General features: G+C 41.7%; 1 protein-coding gene across 2 annotated transcripts in view; it reads right to left on the minus strand.

The window, feature by feature from the left end:
* Window positions 1-23,634, minus strand: part of disc1 (DISC1 scaffold protein) — a gene marked incomplete at its 3' end in the record, with an annotated part of 83,840 nt that extends 60,206 nt beyond the window's left edge. For both annotated transcript variants that reach the window (XM_079511783.1, XM_079511782.1), the window contains exons 1-6: window positions 22,921-23,634; window positions 16,337-17,343; window positions 12,701-12,770; window positions 8,249-8,405; window positions 6,073-6,169; window positions 4,934-5,154 (exon numbers count right to left, since the gene is read on the minus strand). In XM_079511783.1, coding sequence (XP_079367909.1) covers window positions 4,934-5,154; window positions 6,073-6,169; window positions 8,249-8,405; window positions 12,701-12,770; window positions 16,337-17,343; window positions 22,921-22,987 — 1,619 coding nt within the window. In that variant the 5' untranslated portion in view covers window positions 22,988-23,634. The remainder of the gene's footprint in view (window positions 1-4,933; window positions 5,155-6,072; window positions 6,170-8,248; window positions 8,406-12,700; window positions 12,771-16,336; window positions 17,344-22,920) is intronic.
* Between the last annotated feature and the right edge of the window lie 375 nt (window positions 23,635-24,009).

Raw genomic sequence — 24,009 nt, forward strand, 5'->3', positions numbered from 1 at the left:
TTTGTACTTCTTCTGTTGTGTATGTATGTGTCTATGGAGTAAGGTCTATGGTAAAGTAGTTTAATACAATATAACTTATACAATTGGGAGGTTGTATTTAGTCTGAGTCTCCCTGCTCTTCAATTGAGATCGTTGCGCAGGAAACCGGGTTCAAATCCGGAGTAGAAGAGGAACGTTACATAGTGCTGCTTTATACTTAGATGAAAGAATGACCAGTGAAGCCTGTCTCTATCATGCTCTCTCGCTCTCTCTCTCACACTGAGGCCCCTTTTCCACCGGTTGGTTCCCAATGGGAACCGGTTCAGTTCTTTTTGGTTTTTAGTCCATGAGCCAGAGCTCCAAAATTTAAACGGTAATTATGAATTGAGTGGGCAAAACCATACCTATATTAGATTGTTATCACCATTAAACTTCCCCAATTGAGTACTTACACAAAGACAATGATTTATTGTATTACAAATGTTACATTTTTAAATATGCAAATGAGGCATTATGTAGGAAAATATGCAAAATAATCGAAAATATGAAAAAGCTACTACTGTGGAAGGGTTATCATGTATTAATTTACTTGTATTGAGCCTATAAACAATTTAATATAGGGTATAGTTTGCCCACCAATTTTGGAGCTCTGGCTCATGGACTAAAAACCAAAAAGAACTGAACCGGTTCCCATTGGGAACCAACCGGTGGAAAAGGGGTCAGAGAGAGAGCAAGAGAGAGAAGCTGTTGTTTGGCTATTATTTATTTCATATTGAATAGTAGTATGCTAGCAAGCAATCAGTCTCTGCTGTAGTAGGATGATATGGGTATACAAAAGCTCAATGAAATGGCTTTGATCTTTGAGCTCACGGTTCAAGAAGCTGACACAGATAACTCCCCATTATAGCCGACAACTCCCCGATAACCTCCCTTAATCCTCCGATGAGCATCTATCTAATACCTCATAAGAAAATCATCACAGGAAAATCCAAGAGTTTCGCTGTGATCCGCACATCAAGCTCCACAGGAATAGAAAGACAACGGATTGGTCAGTTCAGTTGATGGTGATTTTATGTGATGATCTATTATGTGCATGGCAACGTCACGTATCCTGGTCCCCGAGTAAGAAGTGAACCACTGTTAACCCTGTAACCCTGAAAACAGACGGTTACACCCGAGGTCACCTCGCTTACCCTCAAATCCAGCTTCATGGTACACGCCCCAAGGAGAACCAGGACATGTTGGACGACTTTCCCTTGGGCAGTGGTGGAAAAATTCACTCACAATTTTTACGTAAGTAAATTGTATTGTAGAACTGCTCTGTTACAAGTTAAAAACAAAAGTCAGGTATTAAAAATGTACAATAGTATTGGTATCAAAATGTACTTTATGTACAAAAGTAAAAGTTCCCATTATGCAGTATGTCCCATCTCACAAGTTTTCAAATCTATAAAAAGAAACCTTTGAAAATAGCCAATCTACAAGCTCACAATGCGTCGCATCGCAACACATTGCGAGCTTGTAGATCGGCTATATTCAAATGGCTGAAATGTACATAGGGCTGAAGTGGTTAATGTATGTTTTGTAATAACAATCAAAATCTACCAAGTAACTAAAGTTTTCAACTAAATGTAGTGGAGTAAAAGTACAATATTTGTACTTGAGTAAATGTACTTTCCACCATTGCCCTTGGGAAATTCTGTCCAATAAAAGAGGAAAGTTCACCATGTTTGATGCACTTGACAAAGTGTAGTGTGTACAACACTAATCGAACCAAATAAAAATCACACCTGTGTGAAGTGAGTGGTGCAACTCCGTGTGGGGGTTCCAGACCCACAGGGGTCTGGATTCCGGCGAGCCGCCCCGCGCCCAAAACGGTTGAGAAATGACGTGTGGGGGTTCCTCTACTGTACCCTCTACTGTACTGTACTGTACTGTACTGGCACACCCAAAATCACCATATATACAGTTAATATGTGTGTGTGTGTTTGTATGTGTGTGAGGTTGCGCGGTGAAAAACAACCATGCGGTTTTCGTGCTCAGACGCACCCAGCCACCCAGCCAGCCTCCCAGCCAGCCAGCCACCTACACACATAGCTCCGTAAGGAAGTGGTTGCACTACTCAAAAAAAATGAACCCATTTAGACGATTCTATAAAAGTCGTCTAAATCGTGACAGTTTTCTGAAAAACCCATGTTTCTATGACATTTTCATGTCAAGGACCCCCAAAAATATCTGTAATTGGGCGCTGACCCCCATCTGAAAATATGTTGTTCCAGGGACCCCCCAGAAGCAAAGATTTGAGTTAAAAACATTAGCTCGGAAAGAATATATATTTGCGGCACATTTTCTTCACGATTTTTCAAAAATAGCAGACCTACAAGCTCGTAGCGCTGCACTCGGTGCCACGCTATGAGCTTGTAGATCTGCTATTTTTCAATAGCTAAAGTGTAACATAATGCTTAAAACACCAAAAGGGGTTCTCGCTCAGAATGGGTTAAACAATGTTGCAACTTCAGCCCCGAATCGTTCCAAGTTTACCAAACTATAGGTGTGAAAGTAAAGTGCACAGGAGAATGATGACGCACGCACTGTCGCACAGACTGCCTCCGCACTTTCATGGTGGGGGACAATGACCTTTGAGCTTGGCCTTGATGTAGTAGACAATGCTGAATTGTGAACTATGTTGGCCCAAATTCGAGGCGGCAGAACAATGAAAATCTTTTTGTGTAGTAAAAAAAATGACCCTGAGCTTCCACCTTGACCTTGAGGGCAGAACGGTGAATGCTGCAAACGTGTTCATGTTGTGTTGTTATTGAAGCCATCCTATGAGGTTTCATTCGAAACAGACCCCAATGAAGGCAGAGCCAAGACAACTGACAGATTGACATAATAAAAGTACATCATTTGAAGCCTCTATGGAATCTCTTGTCACCAATTGGTGGTATCAGTGCTGCTTTATTTTAAACCTACTAGCCGTTGTGCTCATATATGTACTAGATTATTGAGGTACAAAAGTGAAAAATTCGGAATGAATCATGTTTTCTTTTCACTATTTCATAATGGCAACTGGCACACTTCAAACCATACCAGTAGGTACAATGACAAGAAAACTAACTTTGAAGTCCAATTTGTTTTTAATGAACAGAAAATGCTATTTTGTCCAAACTGTATAGTTTGACAAACTTTGACCTGAAGGTCAAAATTTAATTTCTCCCCAGAGCAAGCAGGCAGGCTCTATCAACTCAGTGGTAAACAGATCCGGGTTCAAATCCAGCGTAGAACAAAACGTAGCATTTCTCTTCAACTCATGGTTCCCTAGCAGCCCCATGTGGCCTTTAACAGTACTACAGGTAAATATCAGCAGCAAGCTTTCAAACATGTTTGGGGTCATTTTTATGTCGCTTTGATTAATTTTATTAATTTAATCTGGCACGCCCCCTTTCCTATACAAGCCCATTGTAACTTCAAACTCCATCTTAACCATGATGGACTCATTGGAAAGTGAAGTCTGATGACTGATAGTGTCCTAGTTTTTTCATTTTCAAAAACAATTATAAAAAAAATAAATGAAAAAAGTAATTGAAAAAACACTGCCTTTAATGTTTTAGGGGCGTAGAAGGACGAGATCAGTCACCAGAACCAGGGACGGGTGTTTTTGATGAATCCATCATGGTTCAAATTGAGTTGCAATGGATTTGTGTAGGAAGGGGGCGTGTCTGATAGAATTAACATCAAATATCTAAATACTGAACCAAGCAACTTGAAAAGTGTCTCTGGGGTGTTCACAAAGGCCTGAATAGACGTTAAAATAATCCCAAACATGTTTGAAAGTGAAATAAGTAAATAACCCATTAAACAACACGGTACCACAATAGACACAAGTCCCCAGGACTTTTTTGTGTTATCCTTTTCAACATAGCAAAAGTTAGCTCACAATGTGTACGAGCAATCCAGCACATCCTGAGCTTGAGGATCAGCAATTTCCGCTAGTCAGACTCATCATACTAGCCAACGATAGTAGTAGGGATTAAGTGTTTAACCCATTTAGACCTGGGAACATTCTACAAATGTCTTCTAAATCCTGACAGTTTTCTGAAAAACCTCATGTTTCTATGTCAGTCGTTCTCAAACATTTTCATGTCAAGGACCCCCAAGATCATATGTAATTTGCCGCCGACCCCCATCTGAGAATATGTTGTTCCAGGGGCGCCCCAGAAGCAAAGATTTGAGTTAAAAACGCTGGCTCTGAAAGAATATTATACGGATTTGTGCCACATTTTCATGATTTTTCAAAAATAGCAGACCTACAAGTTCATATGAGCTTGTAGATCTGCTATTTTTCAAAAGCTAAAGTATAACATAATGCTTAAAACACCAAAAGGGGTTCCCGTACAGAATGGGTTAATCTTCTCTACTATGCGGTGAGAGTCTCAGCAGAAAGTTCATTGGCGCTAACCTGGCGTCACCAGGCTTTCCACCTCGGAGGAAAGCCTGGTCTGTGTTTCAAAATTGCTGTGTGATCCGGTCTAGCCCGGATGGTAAAATAAAAATAAATAATTAAGAACAAATTCCGGTTTGTGGTTTCCGGTCTTTTTGGCGTCGCTTTGTTTTGGTCTCCCCCATGTTTGTTTTTAGTCTCGCCAGTCGCTACGAGTTGGAATAAACGATGCATATACCAAACAAACTAAACCTGAAAAGGAATGCTTCCCAGGCTACATTGGCGCTAAGGGGCGGTGGCTCAGGGGTAGAGTGGCTGGATGTCGAAGTGTCCTTGAGCAAGACACTGAACCCCTAATTGCTCCTGATGTGCTGGTTGGTGCCTTGCATGGTTTCCGCTGCCATCAGTGTATGAATGTGTGTGTGAATGGGTGAATGTAATGCACAATCTATGTAAAGCGCCTTGGATAAAGGCGCTATATAAATGCACCATTTACCATTTTTATTTACCAACCTGAGCATGGACGGCGAAGGGGTGACGGAGATCTGCGTGCGGTGCTCGGAGGTGATGAGGTCCTGCAGGGCGCGGCTCATGTCCTGGAGCTGGGGCGCGCTGCAGCTCCTCAGCACAGACACCTCCAGCTCCTCCGTCTCCTCCTGCTGGATCTGCTGGTCCAAGCTCTGGCTGCGCTGCTGCAGCTCAGACAACCTCCGCTGCAGCTCCGCCATCTCTGCCTGGTGGTCACACACAGATTAATTTCAACGTCTCTGTTAGCGTTACTGGACAGTACGTTTTAACAGCGGGAGACCAACGGCGAGCGGCGCTTTAATTTCATTGGCTATCGCCCGACATCGCCCAAAAGATTAATTAACAGTTTAATGGCCCATGACGTAAATCACCGTCAAGTTCAAGGTCATGTGCCCGAGACGGAGATTGATTAATCTCCGTCAAATTAGTGATATCAAAACCGGTCGCATCACTCCACAGCCTAGATGCGCTTGTTGCGCAATCCTCGGTGTTGCACAACAGTGACACGTCATCGAAAATGTTCCTTGCCTGTGTAGCCGACGACAACGAAAATCTTAAAACGTTAATAACTCGCAATCTAAATCATCCCGCCTAATTATAAAAAAAGATCCCTGTGTTTGACGGCCCTCCGTGGTCCAGTCGCTAGTCACGATAGATGTATTCTTACCTCCCGTTGTTGTCGATCGCATCTTTAGTGTTGTGGCTATTGTTAGCTGCTACACACACATTCACAACAACATCCGGTCCGTCGGTAAAAGTGGTCCGGGCGCTATAAACGATGGGCACATTTTATTAATGGATTAAATAGGCCCGGGCCCTTAAGGTGTTAATGTTGTTTAAAGTAATTTAATGTGATCAAATGGGACTTTTCTGTGTAGACTACTTTCTGTCAAGGCCAGAAAGTAGTTTTTTGCCAATCAGTAGTTCCTGCATTACTTCCGGGTATGATGCTGATGTCACGCGCATATCCTCTATTGAAGTTCCGCAATGAAAATAAAGTCATTCGAAGTTTACCAGGTCTCATTTTCCTTCATCCAATAAGGATATGGTGTACTAAAATACATACATAGCGCTCAAAGACACAGGCTATCACACTGATGAAAATCTACAGTGGAGCTCATTACCTCAACCAGACGTTTCTCCTGGACGAGGCGCTCTTTTCGATGTTGTGGACCCTGCGCTGAGTCGGACTGCTCCACCACATCAGGCTCTGAGCCCTCCCTGGTGTCCACCGCAGCAGCGCACACACACCACACACACACACACACACCAAACTTTTAGGGAAATTGCATTCATTTCATCTCCCGTTACCCTAAACTTATCATAAATGATCTACCGGTAACCTTAATCCTAATCTTAACTCTAACCAACGCTCTTAACAGGGAAGCTCATTTAAATATGGCTTCTCCATTCATCAGATCTCTGCTTCTCTCACTGCTTGCTACACTAACTGTATTCAACTGTATTCCATTTGTTGCAATAAATGTTTAAATCTACTTATAGACGTGAGTGTTCTTGATTGAATATGCATGTATGTGTTGGGTACCAAAGACATACCAAAGACTGTAAAAATGCGACCCAGTGCCTCCCTGCTTGTTGGCACTCAGCGTCATGGGTTCATTGGGTTGGATTGGGAGCAAGTCCCTGTGACAATGAGTGACATACTAGCGTCATTCATTTAGTTTTAGTCACATTTTAGTCACCTGGAATGTTTTAAATGGTAAATGGTAAATGGTGCATTTATATAGCGCCTTTATCCAAGGCGCTTTACATGCATTACATTCACCCATTCACACACACATTCATACACCGATTGCGGCGGAAGCCATGCAAGGCACCAACCAGCACATCGGGAGCAATTTGGGGTTCAGTGTCTTGCTCAAGGACACTTCGACATGTAGACAGGAGGAGCCGGGATTCGAAACGCCGACCCATGGATCATTGGACGACCTGCTCTACCTCCTGAGCCACAGTCGCCCCTGTGTTAGTCTAGTTTCAGTCGAATAAATGGAGTTGATTTAGTCGACGAAAATGTATTTTGGTGGGCCTTGATGCCGACAGTTTTTTTCACTCGCTGAAAATAGCCGATCTACAAGCTCACGTGTCTCAGCGTGACGCGTTGTGAGCTTGTAGATCGTCTATTTTCAGCATGCAACTAATTGTAAAATGACTTATACTGGATCTCTTGTCCACTAGTCCCTTCCTAACATTTTAGTCTAGTTTTTATTCGTTGACAAAATTGTCAGTATATTTAGTCTTAGTTTTAGTCATCATAGCTTAGTTTTTATTTAGTTTCCATTTAGTTAGTCAGTGGTAGTCGAACATTTTTAGTCTTAGTCGACGAAATCAACACTGACTTGTACCTCAAGCTTCCTCACGCTACAGAAACAGGAGAAATGCTCAGCATGGCTCGGCAAGGCTTGCTTATCTTATGGCTTGATGAAGACAGACATGCATAACAGTATGTATGCATGGCTCGCGTTGTTCTGGAGCAATAGCAACATTCCATCAGAACACACACACAGCCATGGCCCCACCTGACTTCCTTCCTGCTTGCAATAGCTATTTCTGTGAGCTCTCCCTCGTTGCTGGATTACTGACTGCTCTAACATTATGGACACAGTATGGTTCCACTCTACAACACTATGGAGAGTATGGTGGAAAAAGTACTCAATTGTTTTACTTAAATAAAAGTACCAATATCTGCAATTTAGAAGTACTTAGTTACAAGTAAAAGTATGGAATTGAAAATGTACTTGGGTAAAAGTACAAAAGTATCAGCATCAAAATGTACAAAATGTACTAAAAGTAAAAGTACTCATATTGCAGAATGTCCCATTTCACAAGTTCAAAATGTGTACAAAATCTATTGAAAATAGCCACAATGCGACGCATTAAGTAACTAGTAACTAAAATTTTCAAATAATTGTAGTGAAGTAAAAGTACAAATTTTGGCTCTGAGATGTAGTGGAGAAGTAAAAGTACTGGAAATTGGAAATACTCAAGTAAAGTACAAATACTTCAAAATTGTACTTGTACTTACTAAGTACAAAAAGTACTTTCCACCACTGACTATGGACACACACAGTATGGGAATGGTCCATGACCACTGCTATAGAGAAAATAAACTTGAATCTCTGTCGACAAACGTTATTGTCCTAGAAGGTATATTTGTCTTGGACACGGCATCTAATGCATCGGAAATGGCTGACGTCAGAAAAGTCAGCATTAGCAAGTTAGCAACAACTTATAGTAAAGAATCTAGGAAAGTGTTTTTGCTCACTTGGCTGGGTGACTTACCTAGGTTGATTGTAGTTTGTCCTCTGGAGGGCGCTGTGTACTGCCTTTCTGAGACGTTCGAGGAACAAAGCCACGCTAGGTTGTCTGGAGGGCAGACCCAGATTCAGAGCACCTCTCTCTCTACACAGCTCCTCTAGCTTTTTGCCAAAACGTTCCGCTGCAAACACAGATTTGGCTACAATGTTAACAACAGTCAGGAGGGAAACAAGCCCTCTCGCAAACTGTTAATAAAGTATTCAATCAATCAATCATAATAGATTCATTGATTGAAATGTCTACAGGTGCTAACATTTCAGCACAGACAGACAAGGGGATTTACAGGCATATAGATTACTAAGATTAGCAACATAATGTCCTGTGTGGGAGATGGGAAAAGTGTCACCCAATGTTATATTTCCTTGAGACCTAGTTCTTTCATTGGTCTATATATATAATATATATACACACCATAGAGCACCGAAGTCTGACGTCACTTTCAGTAGAGGGCACCAACACACAGGTTTGTGTATTTTTTTATTTGTATTGAAATCTCCATAGGGTGATTTTATGTCGCTTCATATAAGAACTGTGTTTGAAAAATAAACCGACCACCCGGGCCTTTCTGTCAGGGGAGTGGCTGTGCGTCGTTAATGATGTCCATTCATATTTGATACCGCCAGTTTCTGGAGAAAATGGAATTACTGTGACCGCAAAAGCCTTGAAACTACATATGAATGCAATGTCGCTGAGCATATACGTCACGCCCAGCTGTCAACATATTGCGTTCCTGAGATTCCTCGTTGACGTAAGCTCAGCTGGTGGTGACTCGACTCGTACTAACCACGATACATTATATATCAATAAAATAAAAATAAAAATAAACGTAATTAACGTTCAGTTTCTGTTGTGCGACGGGCTGCGGGCAGATGCAGCCTACCCGGAAAATGCTTATTTTGTTACTCTTTGGGTATATTTGTACATTTCCACCTTCAGTCGATGCTTCATATCCATATGAGTGAAAAGGCCGGGGTGATCGGTTTATTTTTCAAACACAGTTCTTATATGAGGTGATCTAAAATCCCCCTATGGAGATTACAATGCTTGTAAAAAAATATACAAACCTAGGGACTGGCGCCCTCTACTGATAGTAGAGGGCAGTGACGTCAGGACTTCGGTGCTCTATTGTTGACAGATTTTGAGAGAGAAATAAGCAACTAGGTCTAGAGCACTTTTAACCCCAGGCACAAAACAAGGAAAATATTTTGTTGGTATAAATAATAATTAAAACATTTGGGAAGCAAGCCCAAATAATACTTTACAGAAAAAGAAGCCCAAAGTCGCTTATAATAAGTGGACATGGCAACACTGGTCTCTACAGAGGCTAACCATAAACACTGAACACAGCATGCTTCTCCAGCTGTCACTGATTAGATTACATTAATTAAAACATGACACATTGCTCATTATTTAAACTGGATTAATGTACATTGTACCAGTGTTGTTTTCACTGACTAAAACTACATACAAACTAAGCTATGATGACTAAAACTAAGACTACTGTAAATATACTGACAATTTCGTCAACAAATAAAAACTGGACTAAAATGTTAGGAAGGGACTCGTGGGTTGGAGAGCTGGGTCATTTTACACGTGGTTGCATGCTGAAAATAGCCGATCTACAAGCTCACAACGCTTCGTGCTGTGACGCTTTGTGAGCTTGTAGATCTGCTATTTTCAGCAAGTGTAAAAACAGTCATTACGGCGGCATCAAAATGCCAAAATGCATTTTAGTCGACTAAATCAACTGTAGATTTAGTCGACTAAAATCTTATGATATTTAGTCGACTGAAACTAGACTAACACTAAAACATTCCGGGTGACTAAAATGTGACTAAAACTAAATGGAAGCTATTCAAGAGACTATGACTAAAACAAAAATCAAAGTTTCCTGCCGAAAACAACACTGCATTGTACACCATAACTAGAAAGGTCGCAATTTTAAAAAATTGCAAAGTGTGGTTGCCGCAGTGGCTTACATATGCCCCTCCCACTGATATTGCCAGCCAATTACAATGTCACGTCACCCCTCCGATCATGCGTAAGTAATTCGGAGGGGAATTATCCCCCAAAAATCATGTTTTTGCGACAAACGGTTACATTTCTCGCATTTGTGGCGCCCCCTATGGATGAAAATATAATTGCTTTTGGTACTTGGTTGATTCAACCACCCGCGACATGTGATTAAAATTTGGGATGGATTGGACATTCCGTTCTTGATTTATGGCATTTTTGTAAAATAGGCCCCTCCTACTATCTTCGGACGACGATTATGGCCGAACGATACGCACTACCAAAATTCTGCAGTTGGTGTTTTAATCGGATAGGTCTGGAGATCATGTGTGCCGATTTTCGTGAGATTTGGACAAAATCTGTAGGAGGAGGAGCCAAAAGTGTGTTTTGGAGAAAATTCAAAATGGCGGAAAATCTATCATGACGCAAATGGGCGTGGCCTATATGGGGAGATGCGTCATAACCCAAGAAATATTTTGATTTTACAACCTACGGTGCAAGAGTTATAAGCCAAAACGTAAAGTGGGCTGTTATAGCGCCACCATGAGGCCGACCGATAACATTATAAGTTAATTAATTTTAGTAATTATTATGAACCTACCCTCCAAGTTTTGTAACTATAGTGCTTACAGTCTCTGAGGAAAAAATACTTGAATGTGAGAAAATGCGAAAAATCGCATTTTCCCATTCATGTCAATGGGGAAATTCTATTCACTAATAAATTCATATCAATTCAACTATACAACATTTCTCTTAAAAAAATACAAGCACATCCTTCCCGATGAAGCCGGTCAATTTGACATATGGCTCAAGTGCGTACAGTCAAAACTGTGGGAGGAGTAGCGAATAAAAAAAAAGACTAATCCAATGGAATAATAAAGTGTTACAATTGCAATAGTCTGGTTGCCCTGTTAGGGCAACCACACTAATTAGCTGTTTGAATGTATCATGGCGCTATACTATGGCTAGTGCCTTGCATGGTTTCTGCCGCCATCGGTGTATGAATGTGTGTGTGAATGGGTGAATTGATGCACAATCTTTGTAAAGCGCCTTGGATAAAAGGTGCTATATAAATGCACCATTTACCATTTACCATACTGCAGTCACAATATTTAGCAGAAATATTAGAATACACTTTTTGTCAACCTTAAAAATATAAAGACTTTTCAAATATTCATGTGGATAGAAAAGGTAGACAGCGAACAACAACGTATGTTGACCCACATAATCACTGCAACTAAATAGTTCAAAGTCTCCAGGCAACGAACGGCAGATGTTGGTCTTTATTTCTGTCACAAGTCCTTGGAAATGGGTCACTCGCGATACATCATGTGCAATACAGTGCAAATAAGTCGAAGTGTCCAGATAGAGTGGCTGATAGTTAATATTGAGGCCAAAGAGATGCTCAGATTAATGCCTTTCATTTTCACAGTGCCCAAAAGTCTGAAGTCCATATTGTATTTGTGCTCTCCCCATTCACTCGCCAAACATAGAAAGATCAGCTGAATAAAACTGAAATAAAAGGTGGAATCATTCTAATAAAAGCTGGATTTGTGGGAGATCACACAGAAAAGCAGAAACAGTGGATACTAAGAAAGTGAATGAATACAAAACCTGTTTCGTTGACCAAAGAACTCACCGAAAGGTTTCAATAACGGCCACATAACTATCTCTGATTCCAGCAGGATAGTTAAAGTCAGTAAACAACCTCCCTCCAGGCTCTAAATAACTTCATTATCTTCATGTGCCCGGTTACCCTTTATTACTTAATGCTGCTCAGTAGGCTACTCTTGTATCATGACTGTATTTTCATTATACTTTGCTATTATTATGTTTTGAGCATGCCACACTAATATTTCACTGCAGTGCACATACTTGTACGAGCACTTGACGAATAAACCCTGTTGAATCTTGAATCAGAATCAAAAGAGTCCGGTAAGCGTCCTTGTTTTCACTGTATATCAATATCATGATGACATTTTGATTAAATTCTTGACTTGATTCATGATTCTTGCTGCTCGTTCTTTTTGTGCGTGTGTGTGTGTGTGGGGGGGGGTCTAAATATGACCTCAACAAGACAATAAGAAAAACCCCAAAGGAAATAATTGAGACTTGAGTGTCATATGAAACGGATGACTCTGCAAAGATTGCAAGCTGTATATTACTGACTGACAATAGCAGTTGCTGTAAGTGTGATGACCAACAAATAAAACGACCCTCTGTCTCGCATGCAATGAAACAAAACCTCTCACTACTTAAGCAGAAGCTGCAGAGCCTCTGAAGCCAGTGTTTCTCAGCCAGAGGATCCGAACCCAAAGACGGCAAAAACAACAAATGCTGAGAATTAGAATCTTTAAAAGAGATCTTCTCAAAAACCAAACAAGACAAAGATCTGTCATTCACCTGTGTCATAGTCATCATCCAGAATCGCTTTCTGTTGGAGTCTTTGCAGCCTCAACATCATGGACTCAATCTGAGAGAACAAAAGTTTGAACAAAAGAAACTGTAAACAGATTACCAAACAGTCCAGAGGGCAAGGGGTTTTTTTTGTAACGCGACACAGGCACACAAAATAAGTACGAGTGCACTGGCTATAACTTGAACGTTGAAAACAGTGAGGGGAAAGGACACTCAAAGTATTTTACAATTAAATCTCTGGAGCCATTTTATTATTATTATTATCCCCCCCCCCCCCCCCCCCCCCCCCTCCCGGTGAATTGATCAACTGATAGTCAAATTCCAGTAGTCATTGACAATTCTCCCCATGTGTATAGTTCAGTCAGATAACTCACAAATAGATTTAACCAATATTTATTATAGAATCAGAATACAAGTGTGCAATATAATATTATCTTGGCATTAGGCTCTGCTGCAATTTTCTCCCTGCTCAGCACAATTAAACACCATCATTAACATTAAGAGCAGGGAGATAGATATACAATAACAACCCACCCATGGGGAACAGAAATAACAGCCCACCGGTGGTGCTGGGGTGGTGGTGGGAGCAAACGGTGCATAACAACAACCAGGGCTGCGTTCGAATTCATTCCCTATGCCCCATATAGTGCACTACTTTGGGGTTCCGCCATTTTGTTATAGTGTCCGAATATGTAGTGAGCATTTTTGCACCCTAATGTAGTAGACTGAAGTATCCCACAATGCACCGGGAATTGTAGGGACCATCCGATGGTCACTACAAAAACACAGCGAAGCAAATCTGCCCCATAATGCATTGCGCAAGCTCGCTCTTGAGCGCACATGCATGCGTTTGCGTGCACGTGCGCTGCTTCTGCATGCATGCGCTCATTGCCCTCCAACTCAGAAGAGGCAGAAGTTGAACCAGCGAAAGAAATCAACACAAATGTACTTTTTAAACTTTCGTTTTCCCCTCTTTTCTTCCCTGGCGGATCTCGAAGCTACAGATCGAGACAAATGATCTGTGCATTTATTTGCAATTGTTTTATTTTATTTATAATAAAACAATTAATTTGCAATAGTATTACTAATCTGATTCATTGTATAACCCAGGCCCAGCGCATGACGTTAGGAGAGGAATCAGTTGCTTGCTGTAGAATATATTTTAATAGTTTTTGGATTAAGGTTGGTGAGGTTGTAAAGCTATGTGCTAAAGTCCAATATATATTTTGTACATGCATGTGAGACACATTAATTGTGTCTCCGAACATATGTTTTATTAATATGAATTAATTCCTGCCATTAAAAAATATATGTTATGTAACATTATTTCATTGAATTGCGATAAATACATTAAAACTTCATTATGTAGGCAGTAATTTATTGGACTGCTGTTTCTGTTAACGTCCGTATTGTGAGCAGAGCTTGTAGATCGGCTACTTTTGGTAATTATTTACCAAAAGTACCCGATCTACAAGCTCACAACACGGACGTCGCGTTGCTTATAGATCGGCTATTTTTGCCGTACCCCCCCCCCCCCCCCCCCCAGGATTAGCGGGGGTTCATAATCATGCTGCTGATATTTTCATATTGTCAAGGTGGTGCACTGTTTTCATATTGCTGGATAATGGATATAATATTAATTTATTGATAATAATCATAGGCCTATGTTATTTTAAAAGAATAACCTTTTTATCATAGACATATAGGCCTAAATGCCTGCAAACATATTTTCATTAACCTATTTTTTCTTTATTCATCCATGAATTTAAAAATAATTTAACAAACTGTCCTTGCAGGGAGGTGACAGCCTGCAGTCACTAATTTGATACTGTCTGTTCCTAGCGAAAATTCAGCAGCAGCGTTTTGACTGGTTTCTTGTAGTCAGTTGATTCTTCATATCCAAATGAGTGAAACGGCCGGGATGATTTGTTTATTTTTCATACAGTTCTTTATGAGGCGATCTGAAAAAACCCTATGGGGATTACAATGCAAATAAAAAGTACATGAACCCGCGGACCTATAGCGCCCTCTACCGATATTGACGTCAGAATCGTCAGAATTCATCACTGAGTCCACTGAGTCTGGATCCCCGTATGGGGAGTAGGGAACAACCCTAGCAATTCGAACGCAGCCCAGGAACCATATGCAGAAGGAAGGCAGGAAGAAGCAAGCAGTCCAGGAAAGCTTAAATACCCCGCCCAATTGGTCAGCGAATGACATGTGGGTCTTGCACACACTGAATACACCCACATAGTAATGCAGCATATTAACCCCTTGAGTATATGTATGCGCCCTGGAGCACAGCATGAAACCCCTCGAGTATATCTGACTGAACTAACTCCAATCTTTCTTTTCACTGCCAACCTGTTTAGGGAGGATGTAGACGACATATCTTTAAGGTGGCCTTACACTAGCCGATGTTTTTCAATCTGAAATCTGATAGCACCACACACTACAGGATAATCGGAGCGGGGCAGAGCAAATATCAAACATTCTTGATGTGGAGCGGGCCGATCCCGAACGCGCTTTGAGCGGTCGGGCACCCCCCGAGCGTCAATAATGCCGATTATCGGCTAGTGTAAGGCCACCTTTACCCAATCATCTTTACCCCAAGATGAGGCTGAAGGGACTTTGTCAGTCCTTTGTGCCGCTTGCAGCCCCCCCCCCCATCATTAAAGATGAAATTGTAAATTGGTTGCATTCCAATTCAAGTGAGATGTGTTTAGTTACTGTATATTTACTTGTATTATGGTTAAAACATTGAGAGCTTCTGCTCTGCTGTGCAGTGCCCGATCAGCAAATTGACATGGTTGTTGTACTGTATAGCATATAAACTGTCCCGATAGCAGAATTCTAAAGCTGCCCTCAGAGCAGCAAATTAACATGCTTGTATGTATAGCATTGTATAGCAGAGTCATATTTTGACAGCAGCAACTGCCTGTCAAGTATTGGACAGTATTAAGATGTTGATATTGATTTTGCATTCATCTTTAGGGCCCCAAATCATACCATAGATAGCACTAGTGTCTATTTAAAACACAAAGGTTTTTTGTCATATTTTGACAGCAGGAACTGCCTGTCATAATTTCACCCCTCCCTATCTAAAGATTGGACAGTATTAGGATGTTGATTTTCATTTTGTATTCATCCTTCGGGCCCCAAATCACACCTTATCGTATATAGGGTGTGTGTTTTATTTGTTTCAGGTTGTCTTTATTGTGAATCTTTTACTCTTCTGTACGAAATGTACTTCTATGCCTGCCTGGCATTTGTAACTTTTTACTGCTGTGCTGTCTCTGGTGGCTGAATTTCCCCCGAGGGATCAATAAAGTTATCTATCTCTTTCATGGAGGCGCCAGGCGCTTCTTTTCATCTAACAGTGAGGAGGTACTGGAAGGGTGTAATGCTTGGAGAAGAACACGCTATCTTTCCCAGTTCCACTCCCTGTTGCACAGGTGCCCTGACCAACTGACAGGAGTTGTTAGTGCAATAGCAGAGAACACCATACGTGGTGTATGACTTTTATGTACTGACAAGATGTAACAATAAAGCACAACCTTGAACCAAAATGATGAGTGTCAATTTAACTCTGTAAGGGTCTACCAGTCTTATCACACCCACCTTGGCATTGGTACGGTTGTTTTGGAGGAAGTCTAGCAGGATGCCCTCGTACTTCTTCACTACTTTGTCCCAGCCTTGGTCGGAGGCTGGGGTGGCGCTGTCATAGCCTGAGGTGACGGAGGATGCAGAGGCAGTGTCTGAATCCACCGACAGAGAGGAAGTGACCTCTGTATCCAGAGAGCAGGAGTCACAGTCAGGCAGGTCAGATGTAACGTCTCTGCCATTCCACTGGCCTTTCTGCCAAAACTTCTCACCAAATGACAGCTCCTCACTCTCTAATTGGCTGGCCGGTGCTGCTGAAGTGGGCTCTGATTGGTTAGGAATTAATAGTTTAGCAAGAGGCGGCCTGAGAGACAAGGTTGCTGCTGTTGATTGGGAACTGGCCTTCGTTGATAGATTATCACAAGAGAATAGTTCAGTCCTTAATGAACTGGATGAAATGGAAACAGGTTTAGCGGTTAAATGTTTAGGCGATGACTGATCCACTGGTTCTGCTTGTGGGACAGATTCATCGGTGGCTGCTGTATCTGTTCTCTGGCTGGAGTTGAGTGATTGTTGGATGAAACTAAATCTGGAGCTGAAGCTGTCTCCTGGGGGAGTCAGCCTGGCAGAGCCTTGGCTCAGCCTGAGGTCACCCTGTGGTTTGGCTGAGGGAACGGAGGTACAATTTTCAACAAGATGAGAAGGGAGGGAAGAGAGAAAACTCTGCAAGGAGATGGATGAATGTTTTTGCGGAGCACGTTGCCGCTGCTTGTCCATTAAGGATGCTCCAGCAGTGTGTGGACGATGCTCCCTCATTAAGGTGTTTGTTGGCTCAGTGATGTCAATGTGATCTTGCCTACCAGGGCATCCAGATTCCACGTTCTTCATACCAGGGGATGTCCCCCCCTCCCCCATCTCACCAGTAGCGTTGCTGGGCAGCCTGGGCAGCTCTACCCGCATGTACCCCGGTCTTCGGTGGAGCCGCTTACGACCGGAGCCACCAGCTGTAGCCGATGCTTTGCCACCTGTCAATACAGTACAGAGATTAGGCATTAAGCCATTAAGCCATTTGTGTTCACACAACAAAAGAGCGGTTTACAGTTGGTTTACAGTCTCTGCATAAGTAACCAGAGGACTAAGATTTATATATTAATATACAATCATGGGAATAATAACTCTACTTAAGAATCTATTCATGACACTAATGAATGCACTTTGGAAAGTGTAAAACTTTTAGGAATTTCAGTGGAATGTTTTTTTTATTTAAGAAACAGAATCATGCGGCTCTCGTGGTCCACATGGGAACAGCATGGCTCCACTGAGGATCTCGGTTCATGTGGCCAGCCTGTGACATCATCAGTTGTCTGATGATTATTGTCTGTGACATATTTATAATGTACGACTCCATCCCAATCTAAGCCCCATTGAATGACTTCCATTTATGAAATTAAAATAAAATTAAGAAAAATCACACCCGTGTGAAGTGAGGGGCACTCTTACATCATCTCATTCCGGCCAATCAGAATATGCATTTAATGTTTGTGTTGGGACAAACACTCAAAACTGGCCATTCATTATCAATGGCATTTAATGTTTGTGTTGGGACAAACACTCAAAACTGGCCATTCATTATCAATGGCATTTAATGTTTGTGTTGGGACAAACACTCAAAACTGGCCATTCATTATCAATGGCATTTAATGTTTGTGTTGGGACAAGCACTCAAAACTGGCCATTCATTATCAATGGCATTCAATGTTTGCGTTAGGACAATGTTTGTGTTTACACCCTCAAAGCTGGACATAGGAGGGGCTAGCGCCCCTCAAAAAAACGAATAAACATAAGTGAACAAATGGAGGTGGAGGTACCAACTTGGCAGTGTGCACAAGAAGGTTTACACTCTTTGGTCCAGCGGTTTGCAGGATTAGCTCCGACAACCACACAAACACAGACACACAGAAAACACATGCATAACAAACCTCTTATAGACAGCTAGCTGTCTGCAGAGCCACACCGTCATAAAGACATCAAACATAACAATAAAAAACATTAACAGTGCAATAGTATGATATAATTAATTCCTTATGGCCAAAAAGATTTAACCTTCTACTTCCCTCTTCACAAACTACGAGATTCAGGGCAGTGGTGGGACATTTCCCAGGGGTTGGCTCCAGCTGTTGGGAAATACCAAACCCCCATAGTCATATTCAGTTCAGATAGCTTATACTTCAGCATAAGCATTAGAATGATGTAGATTAATGATATCTCCCTAGGTTCACTTCAAGCACTGCAAGGTTTTTGGGTTACATTTGAATTTACAATACAAATCGGTGCTAAACTGCTGTGGGGCCTGCCTATACTCTAGAGATAGAACCTAATGGTAAAACCTAAGACTGTGAATTGATCAACTTGCATTTGGTTTTTAGCAAACAATGGTTTGAAAGATGAGCTGCTCGGATAAAGCCAGTTTGTGTCCATGACTGGGTGCTTCACTGCTTGCTCTTGTGTCTCTACGATGTTAAAACAAAGACGCTTTAGATTCCTTCCCTGGGAGCAGAGAAGGAGAGGGGTTCAAATGTGGAGAATGAACAGTCCCTTTGTGTACAGCTGTGCTACTCCGTTTCTCTCTCTCTAGCTCTCTCTCTCTCTGTGTCTTTTGCCTTCACAGTCATACATCCATACTCACACATTCATAGACATCAATACTTGTGCAAGCAGACACACAGTGACATTTCCACCGAAGTTAGTTACTGAAAGTTGTACTGAATTACAAGGAAAAGTACATTCAAGGGCACATTCAGTGCTCCTGCAACTACTCTGCCGAAAAACTGACGCACTGCCACCACTTCTACTGTCATTTATCTGACATATCACAGCAGCATTCAAAATTCTAAGAATTCTAAGACTGCATGCAACTTCAATGCATGCAAGTTCTACTAGCAGGCCATTTCAAGCTTCTTTTCCAATTGCATTTGTAGGTCATAATAACCACACGTGTATTACATTTCTGTGCTGGTAGCTATATATTAAGTTAGGAATGTGAAACCGTGACCACTACAAAGCAACCACACACACACCACTGCTCTACCCATCCTTCATGACCTCCAATGATGTCACTCCTAAAGCACGCCATGTGATTGGAGACTGTGGAGACAAAAGATGACCACTTAAAAAGAAGTAAGAGGGATGATTAGGTGGGAGAGTGAAGTTCTTGTTTATCCTCTTTCAATTGTGAAAGAGGCTGGGTGTGTGTGTCTGTCTGTCTGTCTGTCTGCGTGCGTGCGTGCCATAGGCCACATTCTGGGTAAATGTTGGCCATCAAACCAGTTCATGGGAGATGCAGGTCTTAGGGTTAGGCATGTATCCCACTATCTGTTGGGTTAAGGTTATGGTCAAAGTTAGATTAGTTATGGTTAGGGCTAGATCAGTTATAGACGGTTATGGAGATATGGGGCCCTATTATGCATGTCTTAAGTACCAGGTCTTATTACTTAACTTAAGACCTGGAGGCGTGATCAATGCCATTTGGCTATTCTGAGTGGCCAAACAGCATTGACCACGCCTCCAGGTCTTAAGTTAAGTCATAAGACCTGGTACTTAAGACACGCATAATAGGGCCCATGGAATCAATTGAATGTAAGTCAATGTAATGTCCCCAAACACTTGCAAAATGTGAGTGCGTGCATGTACACATGCATGGTGTACTAGCAGGTGCCTCGCAAAAAATGTGTTGTCCTCACATAGCATAGTAGAAGGGACCGGATGGTCTATTGATCAGACCGTTTAGTGAAAGCCGGTCTGTCCACGGAGACCCCACCACAGCACTGGTCAGGTTACATACAGCTCCATTAGGGGTTTCTCTGCAGACGCGCCCACTGTACCATAACCCATCTCGGTAACCCAACACCTGGACAGACACTCAATACAACTGCAGCCCATGCATGCATTCACCATCTGCCGTGGTCAACACAAAGAATTATGGTCTACTACTTGACAGGTGAAACAGTCAAGATAGGCTCTGTGACAGCCACAGGACAGATCCACAACACTAATTACACTCCATGCTTAGATTATTATAAGGTGGTTCTTTCGGTTAAGCAGGAAGGAAAGGCCTCACAGTCCATTGTGAGCGGGGGAGAAGCCATGTAAACCACGTCTGCATCACGCAGTTAACGAAGATGTCATCTTGCTGTTTCCTGTCAAGACCACACGTTGACGTTGCTTACCAGGAACTCTGGCAGAAACAGCAAACAATCAATCACATCATTTGACTCAGGAGACTCGGATTTGAGGCTGTGGAATGGATCACCAAAGCCTCTTCTTCACAGCTCACTGCAACTTCTTGTTAAAAAACGTTACACCTGCGATAGAAAAGATCTTACACTGGAGAGAAACAACACACAGAAACAAACCGGTGGCATTGTACAGCACTCGCTGAATGCAGAGAGAGAACATGGTCTGTCTTCAGTGAGAGGACAGAGGAGGCTGACTGTTTACCTTAGGAGATTAAAAGAGGCCCTCCTGAAACCTCTCATGTTAAACACTGCATCCCATTGGTTGATGAAAGTTCTTCAGCCAAACTGCAGTGGAATGTGGAGGATCTCATAAAAACACAAACATTTGAGGAGCTAGCTAAATAGTCACACACACACACACACACACACACACACACACACACACACACACACACACACACACACACACACACACACACACACACACACACACACACACACACACACACACACACACACACACACACACACACACACACACACACACACACACACACACACACACACACACACACACACACACACACACACACTCCTGAGAAGAAGCACTGCTAGGCAGATGTGTTCGGCAGCAGCCCCACCACTTGTGACTGACCACAGCATAAGAATAGAGGAAGTGAAAGTCACTTATGACGGAGTGTTGAATAACCATTTCCTTTCTTCCCTGGCTGGCTTTAACCCATAAGAAATAGGCAAATTTGTTTTTCTACCAAATAAATGACATGCTCAAGTTTCATATATTAAAAAGGTGGGTGCTTCAGAGTTGGTTTTATCAGGTTTAATATTGTCCATGGGCACTGTCAGAGCATTCAGGGCCGTGCACACATAGACATCAAAGGGGGCTTCAGCCCCTGCCCTATTTCCCCCCGAAGTCTCCTGAACTTGAACGCAGCAAGTGCTGGGTTGTAATAGCTGATCTACAAGCTCTCTTGTAGATCTGCTATTTTCGTCCAAAAGTGCCCTCTTACGGGATTTCAGCCCCTGCCTCTCCAACACTGTGCACGTCTCTGAGAGCATTTATAAATGCAGGAGTTCCAAAATGCAGTCATTCCTGTGTGAAGGCTGATTTCTCTCAGACAGCCACGTACTTCCTGCAAGGTCACATGGGAATGGGAACCCATAAACCAGCTGAAAATAATGAGAGAATGGGGTGGGGTTTTCTAGGACCATTAGTCTTGTCAGTAGGGCAGTCCTGAATAAACAGTGACTAGTGTGAGTGCTGTACAGCAGCAATCAATACATGATCAATGAATGTACCGTAAAAAAGTAGCTCCATCTATTTAACTAGCGTAACTTAGTATGACACTGGGCAAAAATGTATATGTACAGTACAGTATGGCTATTGTATTTCCCCACACAGAGAAAACTGTGTGTGCTATCAACGTGACATGCTTAATAATATAATATGATTTATAATTAAAAATGTATAGTATTGTCATGAAAACCTTCATAGGCATACTCCTGGTTCACTTCAAACTTACAGTTACAGTATAGTTGATGAGGTCCTGAAATAAGCCAAACTGCACTATGAAATGTCAAAAGGGGACATGACATAAAATAGGAATTCACCAAATGTCTTCCTTAAAAATATATGTACATATAATTTTTAAAAAAAAGGGTTTCATGAGAATAAGCTCCAGGCAAGAAAATGGCCCATTAAACTATTGACTCTATAAATGTTAACTGTCCAATGGTCCACTTTGCAAAGCACAAAAAGCTAACTGTAAAATTCTCACACTTAGGCTACATGAAATCATGAATATTCCTAGTTGACCAATGTTTTACTTATACTCTGATAGGCCTATATATAAAGCATATGCATTGGATGCACAGCTGCATCCAATATTCGTAAAGTCTTTCACAATTTACATGGAAGGCAGGCAGGCAGCTTTGAATGATGAGCAATGAACCCATTCTAATAAGGTTTGAAAAGCATTGCATTGCATGCTCCCTTTGTTTTGGAGGACACTGAACAGGATCAGATCTATTATGTCTTGAGAACAGGTTTTTGTCAGGCAGGTCTGGTTTTGGATCATTGGATATTGATGTAATAGATTTGACTTATCTAGCTATCACAAAGCAGATTGACACATGCCACTACAGTCATGTTTGTATTATCCTCTGAGTTTTCTTTCCCTTATCCCCATGTGGCAGAGAGGAACAGTTGAACGCATCTTAAATTTGAGACGTCAACTTCATTGGGGAAAAATTTGCCTAGATTATTATGCTACTAAATCATTTAGAATGTAGTGTTAATAGATTTAATCCGCTACAACAGTTTTTTTAATGTATTATTTTTTACTTTACCTTCCATGACTTCGCAGTGATGCTGAGAAATGGCACTACTTTCCAACCGCATGAGACCAGCAAACATCTTGTTAACAGCTCTCTTAGACCCAACTAATCCATGTAAAAAAAATGCAAAAAAATAAATACAAATCCTTGGACTATGAAACAATCAGAAGGACCTCATGTTTTAAGAAATGGGAGATCCTTTGCCAGGCAGCAGCAGACAAAGTTGAGCTCATTTCCGTTTTGGAAAAGTGGTCGAGGCTACAATTATTTCCCACACTTCGGAAAGTGTATCTTGTCTTGTAGAAACGGTCTGTGTCCATAACACAATGTCTTTTGTTGTGCAGCTGTATTGATTGTCCTATTAATAATAATTAACACAATCCTGCATTCGTCCCCTGCTGCGGTATGAGTGGGTTCAGTTGCGCATTAATAACAGACGATCGCATTGAGGTGTTTCCAAAGAAAAGATGGACAAAACGAATCCAGTGTCTACTAAAACATTACTTCTCCTTATAAATTTAAACTCCTACTCGCCATCGACCATTGATCAGAGCCGCTGTATTCCAGGCAGTTGGTGATGAAAATGGAAGGCTGTCCTCCTCAGTGTGTGTGTGTCCACTTGGATCCGTTATGTGCGTCGTGTAGTGTTGGAGGAACGTGAGGAGTTCCTTCCTACGTGTGATGGAATTTGACTCCAGATCTCCTCCTCCTCCTCCAGTCAGTCAATTAGCCTACTGCACCAGAATACAGCCATACGGACCGTGATAGCTTGTTGTTTTTGCCCTGTCGTTCTATTTATGGTGTTGACTGGATTTTCCAAGATAGGACTGTATTTTATTCTTCCATCTTTTGGAAAACTACCGTTTATGCCACGGTTCCATATTTGATTATATATATATATATATACACACACACACACACACACACACACACACACACACACACACACACACACACACACACACACACACACACACACACACACACACACACACACACTTTTTTTCCTTCTTTTTGATCTCTTATGGGATCTCCCCAAACTTTAAAATCCGCTGTGTTAAATTAAGTGTACAAAGAGTGTACAAAGAGGCTACCAGAGTG

Source organism: Electrona antarctica, assembly GCF_951216825.1.
Source record: "Electrona antarctica genome assembly, chromosome: 10".
Classification (NCBI taxonomy): Eukaryota; Metazoa; Chordata; class Actinopteri; order Myctophiformes; family Myctophidae; genus Electrona; species Electrona antarctica.